At 35.8% G+C, this 11,021-nt stretch overlaps 2 protein-coding genes across 5 annotated transcripts in view; one reads left to right on the forward strand and one right to left on the reverse strand.

Moving 5' to 3' along the window:
* Positions 1–10,834, forward strand: part of Cmc1 (C-X9-C motif containing 1) — a 78,223-nt gene extending 67,389 nt beyond the window's left edge. Inside the window, exons 3-4 of the mRNA XM_023718517.1 lie at positions 5,984–6,074; positions 10,698–10,834. Of these exons, the coding sequence (XP_023574285.1) occupies positions 5,984–6,074; positions 10,698–10,818 (212 nt within the window). The 3' untranslated portion in view covers positions 10,819–10,834. The remainder of the gene's footprint in view (positions 1–5,983; positions 6,075–10,697) is intronic.
* Azi2 (5-azacytidine induced 2) overlaps positions 1–11,021 on the reverse strand; it is a 47,886-nt gene that overhangs the window by 9,489 nt on the left and 27,376 nt on the right. The gene's annotated exons all lie outside the window — the stretch shown is intronic.

Genomic DNA, 11,021 nt, shown 5'->3' on the forward strand with positions numbered 1-11,021 from the left:
TCTCTTTCTCTTTCTTTCTCTCTTTCACACCCACACACATGCACACACACACCCCTTAATAACAAGTGTTGTCGCCACTCTAAATAATATGCCTGCTTATTAAATGCTAGACATTCTCCTGTGTTCCTTGGTCTGCAATATTGTATGTCCTCCTCTTTAGCCCACATAAGATAGATAGCAGCTTAAAAGTACCTCACATATGAAGTCCCTCCTGAATTTTGGGAGCGCCCATTCCGTGTTTCCACGGCATCCCACCACGGCATCCCACCTGCCATCTCCTCTAGAGTGTGTATGCAGCTCAACTGTTTTAGTACTTTTTAATTACTGTGTATGTGAGGAAATTTTCTCAACTTTCACAGAGTAAGAAACTACCAACCACAATGCCAAGCATAAATACTTTGAAAATGCTTAACGAATGCATGAATACTTTATGAGCCTCTCAATGAGTAGTAAGGGAATATATAAAAAGCTTATTTTAATTTATTGAATCAGTTAATGCATATATAACAATAACTTATTGAACTGTACCTTGTACATAATTAAACAATACAGTGAATAATAGCCTTTTATTGTTGTACTGTGAAGACAGGAATGTAAGTGATTTTCTTTTTCCCTGTATGTTGGAAATTAAAGAAAAAATGTAATATTTACAGATTAATTTTTCCTTGTAGAGTAAGGTAACAACATGATTTGGTAGTTTTCTATTTACAGGGATTTGCCTTTGGAAACTGAAAATATTCTTAAAGATGTGAGCACAATGAAGAAGCCACTATTTCAATATATGTTACTTATAAAAAGTGCTTTCTTTATTCTACATAGTTTTTCATTTGAAATACTAGTTTTATAAATCCTTTGAAAAATAATCCATAGAATTCTTTCTTTTGTTTAGGATGTTTGCTGGGAACAATTCTTTGATAGTCTCTTTTCAACTTAATTGAACTTCTTTTTTAAATCCAGATTGGAATTGTTTATAATGTTTGACTTATTCTAAAGGACTACAAGAGGTTGCAAGAGAGCTACATTTTGTTACTGAATTTTAAAAACTCATGTATGTAAATTCAAGACTGCAAAATCTTTTTCCTGAAAGTGATGAGAAACTTTGTTTATCTTGTTAGCTATACAAAATAATATGCTTTATGGCCTTGGTTTCCTACAGCCTAACAGTCATTGGAAAGGGAAGGATAACATATTGTCTTCGTTGTCTCTGCCTTAGTTCAGATCTTCATGACTGTAGGTGAAGCTGGTGAGCTGAAAGCTAAGAGTGAAAATAAATAAAACGAAACACAAAATGGGCTGGGGAGATAGTTCAGTGGCTTAAGTGCTTGCCTGGCAAGCACAAGGTCCTGAATTCAATCCCTGGTACAAGTAAATAAATAAATAAATAAATAAATAAATAAATAAATAAATAAAAGAGCTAAGGGTGCCCTGTTGTCTTCAGGTACTTTTTACTTCGCTGTTTCGAGAAAGGACCAGGATTACTGCATGCAGCACTGCACTTAGGCATCCTCTTTAGGGACTTGACATTAGCTTGCTGGCTGTAGATGTCTTCAACATGAAAGATAGGTTTCCTTTAGAAAACTGTTTTACACTGTCATTTACATGAAAAATTTAAAGTTACAGGTAAGTTTGTTTTGAAGGGTGGTATTAGTAAAAGTTAGCATCTAGACCCTCCCTAAATTGCATCATTTTTAGTTCTGTATTTTAAAAATCCCTCTTATAATTCAATAAATTATTAAAGTTTTTGTACATTAAAGTGCATCTCAAAAAAAGCACATCACTTTTATTGTTATTATGTTTTATGTAAAGAATCTTTTGCTTAAGATTTCCATATGTAAAATTGAAATGTATGAATTTACTGGTTTTTAAATTTATTTCAGTATGTTTTTCATTTTATTTTATTTTAGTCAGGGTTTCACTATGCAGTTCAGGCTGGCTTTGTACTCACTTTTTGGCTTCTAACTCACAGCAATCCTCCTGCCTCAGCCTTCGGAGTGCTAGGATTACAGGTGTGCACCACCACACCCAGCTCCTATGGTTCTGTTTTTTTTTTTTTTGTTTGTTTTGTTTTTTTTTTAATAGCCGGACTTCCTAAACAATTGTCATTTACTCTAAAGCTTTTGATTTAAAAGTGAAAACTAGTAAGATGATGCATGATTGAAATACTGCATATTGCTTGTATGTTAAAATTACACATTATATTGTGTTGGCAGACCAGCCCATGCCGCAGTCCTCAGTCCCTTTCCCAGGCACCACCCATGGGGGACCAGTGCACTCCTCTACACTTTCCCCACCCAGGCAGCACTAGTGGGGACCTAGTCCTGCTACTTTGTTCCTCAGACCTGAAGGCCAAGGAGGATGAATGACAGAGGAGTCAGTTTAACACTAGAGGCAGCCAGCGGGCTCTTGCCTGTATAGTACACCAAGGAGGAGTCCAGACAAACAGGAATGAGCAGTTAAGGTAACACACAGCTCATTTGCCTTCCAGTATCCATTTGGTACATGCTTAGGCAACCAACTTAAACTCAGCTATATAAACTTTCTCCTTTTGTGCTCACAGAGGAAGCAAATTCACCCTAGTCTCATGATATTAGTATCTAAATATATATGCTTTGTGTAATGTGGGGAAAATAGGTACTTTGTAAGCACCAGTTAAAGAAATAAAACTATTGGAAAGTTATAAACAAGTCCTGTATCTAAAGATAGTGGTGAAAAAATTAATTTTAAAATCATAAATTAATGGAGATAAAAGTGATTCAAATAAAAGATATGAAATAATGATATTTATTTTAATTTCACATCTTCTAAATTGTCATCTATGTGAGTGCTTTAAATCTAATTAGATAACAGTGTTTGAAAAGTGTGCTGTGTGGGGCTCAGTAGAGTGAAAAACATGAAAGTTCAAATGTCTAATGTTTCTTTTTTTTTTTCCCCTCCCTGGTATTTCTAATTCCTTACAAGAAACTGCTCCATAAGGGCTTAACCCTAACTTTAATTAAGGAAGCTTATTTGTAGGAATTATTAAATTTTAAAATATACTTAAAAATTCTGTAAATTTAATAAGCTAAGAAATAATTTCAATACATTATTTCTGTTACTGATTTATGTGGAAAATCTCAAAAAATTATTTTATATCATAGTAAACTACATTATATAGACTGCTTGTACTTCGTTACAATATGGATGGTTATTTTGTCCGTTTACTTAAAGTTTCTGTTTAACTGAGATGTTCTTGATACAAATGTTATTATAACTTACATTATCTCCAATACTTAATTATATGATATGAAATTGTTTCTTTTAATGGGTTAGGGAGATAGCTCAGCGGCATAAGCTCTTGCCTGGCAAGCGCAAGGTCCTGAGTTTGCACCCCTGTACCAAAACAACAACAACAACAAAAAACTTCCTTAGAGAAATGAAGTGTTAAAAACTATGCAGGTTTATAGTACTGATATTTTAAAGAAAAAATGTTTTGAGTGTACTTTTTTTTTTGTACCAGGGATCAAAGTCAGGACCTTGTGCTTGCAGGCAGGTGCTTATGCCACTGAGCTATCTCTGTGGCCCTGCGTGTACAGCATTAGAATAATAACAATCTCTTCATATTGTTACGCCCAGTGTTGATAGTAATTACATAATACTTAAATATTTCTTTTATTTAATAGCATAAAATTTTAATGTCATAATAATGGTAATTAAAATTAAGCTATTGGATCAGATATACAGACTTAACATTTACTATAAAGATGAAAAATGGAAGCAACTTATTGTAAAATTTGTTTGAGAGTACAATTTTATAAAATGGTGGGCAGTATTAGTAAGTCACGAATATATGCTACTGTAGAATGAAAAAAATATCCTTATTAAAATTTGTTGCTAAACAAGTGACAAAACCTAAGGCTTCAGACCAGCCACCATTACTCTTGAAATGTGAAAATGCGTAGACTGTGCCTTTAGTGTGGTAAGAACATAAAAATGCTGTCTTCCATCAGTTTCCTACCAAAGATACTTTATTTCATAATAGGGAAAACACAACTTAATATAATGTATAAGCCTTTTGTTATGAATTTCTCAAATCAGTAAAATATTTGGAAAGCGAACTTGTTAGTCACCTTCATGTTTTTGTTTCCCAGAAAAGGGCTGGATTTTGGTCAACAGCACATTTTCAGTAGGCAAATTCTGGGACGCCAGTGATCATTTTAGACATTTTTTGAGTGAACTGGCTTGGTGTAGGTGTAATGAGTTGAAGGTGCTGTGGGAGACTTGAGTTCATTGTTCATCACTATTGAATGTGGTGATTTTCTTAAAGTAGTTTTCAGCTAGTTTACTTGAATTAAAACACTTTCATGTATCTTTTGTCCTTGTGTTCCTGTTTTTCCTATTTGGCTTTTTAGGACTAGCCTTGATGTTTTGGTGGATATAAACATTGTGTTACAGGGTCTCTTGTCCTGGCAAAGTCCCTCTAAGGATTTTTTACACATTTAAGAAATCTTTGTACTTTTGGTTGCTTATTGTTTAAAAATATTTTTTGTTATACATCATAGTTATGTAGCTTTATGAAAATTCCTGAATTTACCTGCGTACTATAATTATAAATAATTTGTATTTCTCTGTGACTGGAAGGTAAGGAAAGGGAAATTTTAAGAATTTTGATTAAAGGCAGTTATAAAATAGGTAAATGGATGCAACTTGAAACGGTACTAAGTAATATAAGCCAGATACAAAGGTGTAAATATCCCATCTCCCTAGTGTGAGAAGCTGAAAGAGAAAATGTGACCCAAAATGTACAATATTGTAAAATGGGAAGAAACTTCAAAAGAAAAAAGAAACTGGTTTAGGGGAATGAGAAAAAGGAAGGGAAAAAATATATGTTTATATAAAAGATAGTTAAGATAGGTATGCTGTTGATTTCTTCAGGTTGTCGAAAGGGATAAGTTTGTGCTAATATTTTCTGTACAATTACATGCTGACATCTTGTCCTCTGAGTAACTTATTTGAAAATAACAGTACATAATGTGTTGATCACTGTTACTGTCCTATCATTTTGTTTTGGAATTTTGGGTTTTTTGTTTTCCTTTAAAATAAAATTTTTTAAAATGATACTGAGGAAATACTTGTGCCTACAGCTTCTGTAGGAAGATAATGTCCTGGTTTAAGATTTGAAATTGAAATGGCTGGTTATCTTAGAGCAGATTAGAGGTTGGCAAAACCTGGAACTAGAGTAGCCAGTGGTCAGAATAGGACCAGGATAGTTCAGGAGGATAGTTGCAAAAAGTAAAGAGCAGAGAACCTTGTCCCGTGGAAAGATGTTAGGACTGAATCAGACCAGAAGCAAACCCAAGACAGCAAGTGGCTCAGCTATGAGTAGAATATGGTTCCAGGCATTTCTGGGTTGCTGGTCCTGAAAAGGCAGATACCAAAGAGGCCAGTGCAATTTAAAGGGTAAGCTGCTAATGCAGAAATTTAACAGAAAACCACTTGAAATCTGTGGGGCATCAGAGCTGACTCAAGAAACAAAATAGAGTTCTTTTACTAGATACTAAGGTATCATTATAGTCTTACCTGAAAGAAAGGAGGCGTTTTGACAATGTCAGCTGGCTCCTTTATCTCTGTCATGTATTGCTTAGATACACTAAGGCTGAAAACTGAGTATCAGGGTCTGGAAACACCTCTCCTCTGACGTTTCTTATATATTTTCCCTAGAATTACTCTTTTCTTATTAGATGTGCTAGTTGATCTTTATAATGTTTCCAGGAAGCTTCCTAACGCTCCTATCCTTTGTTTCAAAAGTACCTTCTTTTTTTCTGTCAGATCGTATTTTTACAAAGTGAATTTTACTCATTCTTTTACTTGGGTACATATCTTCTATTGAGCATGTACTATGTGTCTGCACATCGTAGGCAACAGATGTTAAATGAATGTTTTAGGGCTACTGAAAACGATACTGATGTATTCATCAGTTTTTTTTTTTTCCTCAAATTTGTTTCAGATTTTACCAAATGTTGCAAAGACTCTGGAATCCTAATGGTAGTAAAGTGTCGGAAAGAAAATTCTGCATTGAAAGAATGCTTAACTGCTTAGTAAGTAGTTATTTGTGTGTGTGTGTGTGTGTGTGTGTGTGTGTGTGTGTGTATTTTAATAGAAGTTATTTAACACATTACACATTATATATTTAATACCTTCTCCAACCAAATTTCTCATTGTCTAAGTTCAAATTTTCACTATGTTAAAGATTATTATAAAAGAACCCAACATATTTAATGAAAGGATTTTTTTCATAAATCCATGTTTGTCAGCAGTGTATCTGAATAAAACTATGAAGTCAGCAAACAAAAACATAGTTTTTTTTCATGATTTAACTGTTTTTGGAAATGAACTGATTTATAGAATACATTGTATTCTGATTTTCATTTTTTCTAATGGAAAGAAACTGAATTAGACTCTCAAATCTTTTTCACTCTTTCAATTTGTTGCATTATTTGCAAGTTACAATAAATTACATGAGATACAAAAGTAAATTTAGATTTTTGAAGTTAAATTTTTAAAATATTTTAATATCATGTTCAGTAATGTTTCATGATGGCTCTGTATTAATAGCCTCACACTGACTTCACAGCTTTGCTCTGCTGGACGAAGTACCTCACACCCACAACCAAAAGGAAGAGCAGTTTAATATGGCCCACACTTTAAGCGGCTGTGGTTGGCTAGTTTCAAAACAGAAATATCATGGTGGAAAGGTATAGCAGGGCAGAGATGCTTAGTTTGTAGTGGCCAGAAAATAGAGCAAGGAAAGAGCCAGAGAGGAGGGAGTGAGGGATCAGGGACTAGACATGGGCCCCAAGGTCACATCTCCATGGCCTCTCAGACAGACCTAGAATTGTGCTCAAGTGCATTCCCAAGTCATTCAGGTGGACATTACTCTAACCACCTTGTCCCACTCCTCCATTTCATATCCCAAACCATACATATTTAATCTCTCATTAAAGACAACAGCAAGTTTATACTTTGACCTAACTTAGTATAAACACAACCATTCTGTGTACAGCCAAAAATTTAAGTCATTCCCCAAAGTTTAGTAGTTTATGTCTGTTTCAGAAATTCAGGTTAAAGTCTCTTCTGAGATCCAAAGCAAACTTAGCTGTAAAAGTCTGTGGAAATTAAAAGCAAATTACATGATCCCAGGGTACAGTGGCACAGGATATACACATTTCCTTTCCAAGGGAAGAAGGGGGGAGTGTAGAAAAGAATAAGACCAACATAGAAAAAGAGTAAGACAAAATACAGCAGGGTAAACATTAATATTTGCAGCTCCAAATCCAGCGTCCAGGGAACACAGTTGCAAGATGTGAGTTCCAGTGGGCTTGGGCATCCCTACACCTATGGCCTGGCTGGCTGCAGCTCACACGGCTTGTCGCTTGGACTGGCTCCACTCATAGCCTGTGGCTTTCTTTGGCAGATGCTTCACATCCTTGGCCTCTCAACATCCTGGGCTCTCCATTGCAGCTCTGAATTCATTCCCACTGCTTCATACATGACCTTCTTAGGGCCTAGACTTCCAGGCCTTCATTTAAAATGTGGAAACCTTTCTGACCTCATAACTCTCTGCATTTTATATGCCAAAAAAACCAACATTATGTCAATGATGTGAAAGTCTGCTGCCAGCTCCAGAAGTAGACTGGCTGCAACCGCAGGCTCATACATGCTTGGATGTCTGAGCAGTGAACTGAATCGTGGAGAAGCATTTTCCTAGGTGACCCTTCTTTAGCAGGAGGCTCAGAGCCTCGTCTCCTTTAAGGATTGGTTCTTGCTGATTCCTGAGATGCCATCAAGGCGTCTTTCTTGTCTCTGTACAGTGTTTGGATCCTTATTAATGGTACTGATCTCTTAGGCAGCTGTATCTCTTTAGGTTTATACTTTACACATGGTTTCTTCTGGCCAACATTTAAACCTTTCAAATTTTCCTGCTTTGCCTTTTGCCCAATTAGTACTATATATCTGGCTAGAAGCAGGCAGCAGTACACATGCCAAATGCTGAATGCTAGGCTATCTTGAAATTTATTCTACCAGATTAATTATCCTTAATTTCAGTCATTTGCATTCTCAAGGTATGGGTACATTGTAGACCTTTTTTTGGCCAGAGTGTAGCACACATAAACTCTAGTCCAATTACCAGTGGAGTTCTTATTCCCAGCTGAAACCTGAACCTGGCCTTTTCTGTCTGTATTCCTATCAGCATTTGTGCTCCCTTTATAGAATTCTCGGGCTTCTTTTGCCTTTATTTCAAACCTTTCCAAAGTGCTGTAAAGCAGTTCCGAAGGCTTTTAAATCACTTGGTCAAGCATAGTCATAGAATGGCCTCAATTCGGGCTGGTCAGATGGCTCAGTGGTCTAAAGCACCTACTTAGAACAAGCTTAGCAAAGTACAGGGACCGCAGTTCAATCCCCCAGCACCACATGCCAGCCAGCCCCGCCCCCTGTTGGGCTGAGCTGGCCACACACACACACACACACACACAAAATAATTAAAAAAAAAAAGAATGGCCTCAATTCTCGGAACATTTTCTGCCTTAGTCAGCTTTCCCAATGCTAGACAAAATAACCAGTATCTATAATGCAGAGGAGAGGTTTGGTTTGGCTGAGGCTTTTAAGACATGCAGGTTTTAGTTGGTTTGCTCCAAGGCAGAAACAGCCTGATGGGGCGGTGTGGCAGAGCAAAAATGCTTGGGTCCTGTCGGCCAAATGGCAGGGAAAGAGTGCAAGAGAAGGAGTGAGGGACCAGAGGTAGAGCCGAAGGCCACACCTCTGTGATCCACCCAGCACGCCTCCAAGAGGGTCCACCAGTCTGTCGTGTAGATCAGAAAGCATACTGTGACACTTCACTCTGGCAGATGTTCCTCAAATTATTAAGGGAAATGTGCAAAGTTCTTTGAATGCAAGTGCTTTTTATCTCCTTACATTTTATTATCCATGTTACTGACAAATAATGTTGCAGAATATTTTAATAAATATATTAGGTTGAGAACTAAAATCTTTGACAAGCTCTGCTTTTCTTCATATACGTTCCTCTAGCCTGTGAGCCATATGTCATATATATTTAGTGGACTAAATAATGTTCTGAGTTGCTTATGTATAATAACAAAGGATGTTATATTTTAAAAATGTACATGTTTTTAAATGCTGAAATTGGAAAGGACTTCTGAGATTACGTAAACACGTCTCCATTTAGAGGTAACAGTGTTTTTCCACAAGTTATTAACAGCAGTTCTTATCTATGGACCAGGAAGGATATCTAAGCAGTTTATTGTAGGAATGAGTTTATTCTACAGTAAAACTTTCTTCCATTTCTAGGTGTTTATTGAATAATCAGTTTATTTAAATTTTATGTTGATGAAGGATTTTTCACTTCTGATTCAGTCATAATGTTAGTTTTTCTGTTTGACACATTGTCCTTCCTGGCAAATAGGGCAGCTCTAGAGCAGAGTTGGCAGGAGCACAGACTACAGAGGGGGCACTTGGCTCAGAGGCATTTAAGCTACCAGTGGGACAGGGTAGTTTCTCACTGTGAGACAGGATAATTCTACCTGGAGTGATTGTGTTATATTATGCTATATTAACATTTTTATCATGGTTCCTAGCACAAAGTAGGTACTCAGTCTTTTTTTGAAAAAAAAGTATTTGTAACATCTATGTTTTTATATTTTTATCTGAACATTAATCATTTGACTAACCATATGAGGAAACAAAACGTTCTAGTATATCTTGATGAGGGCCAGGGAAGCCAGGGCAAGCTGCTGCTTTTGGTTTGGAAGAGAAAAATCAGTGAAGCAACAAAAGTTATGATATTTGCTAAAAACAAATGGAAATTTGCTAAAAACAAAAGAAAATTTTACTAGACATTAGGTTCTAGAATACCCTCAGATAGTGGTGGCAAACCTATAGCACCTATGTTACTTGTTTTTCTTTTAAGACAAAAGATGTTAATATATGAATTGTTTTTTCTAAACTAAAACTACACTGTTTGGGTTTAATTGCATTTTGGCACTTTGCGATAAGTGGGTTTAGGTTTCAGTTTGGACAGTCAGTCTCTAAAAGGTTCAGCATCACTTCTGTAAGTGTCTATTTCCTCTTTAAGTAAATGCTGTCCTTCGTTAATTAGTGACATTCCACAACATGAATATAATCACTCTTCTCTTTAGTGACATCTTGAAAATTAATGGTTAGAGTCGTATACTTTTTTCACCTTTCATTCTTGAATATACTATGATCTGATTTGTGAAATTACTGTTCTTATAGCCAAACCCAACAAATGGGCCTTTCTTATACTTCACCCCCCTCTGCCCATCTCTTCTTTAATGTTTTGCTAATTTCTCTAATAATGATTTCCAGTTTCTCATGCATTTCTGTGCTTCTGAACCTTTTCTTCCTTAACCTTCCTTAACCTGCTTTTGCTGATATTTCCCTGGATTGCCCTTGTTCTTAAACCTGAGAATGCGTAGTTTGTATCATGGATTAAATTACTATAGATCATGGTATTTCTTTGCTTCTGAGGTCCCAGACTCAACTCAGTTTCATTTTGCTTCTCCCCCACTACATGTCTTTGTGAATCATACACTTGTCCAGAGATTACATGCCTGAATATTAGTTTACATTGACTGCTTGTAGAAGTCTTTCGCTTTTAAAATATTTTCATGTTTTCCTTGTAGCTATAATGATCCAGCATTTTATGAAGAATGTAAAATGGAATACCTGAAAGAAAGGGAAGATTTCCGAAGAACTGGAATTCCTAGCAAGAAAAGACTACAGAAACTTCCTACAAGCATGTAGGCAAATATTCGGATGTCAGGAATCTCATTCATTGAAATTATCTGTGGTATAAATCATGTGAAATAATGGGATTCAAGATAAGAATGTATGTTTCCTTTATCCTAATGAAACATATTACTTTTGTATGAAGTATTTTTATTGCAAAAGCTTGATTCATTAAATATGCTATAAGATTAAATACTAAAATGGAATATGGTTTTTCT

The sequence above is a fragment of the Octodon degus genome, unplaced genomic scaffold (genome assembly GCF_000260255.1).
Source record: "Octodon degus isolate 3935 unplaced genomic scaffold, OctDeg1.0 scaffold00059, whole genome shotgun sequence".
Classification (NCBI taxonomy): Eukaryota; Metazoa; Chordata; class Mammalia; order Rodentia; family Octodontidae; genus Octodon; species Octodon degus.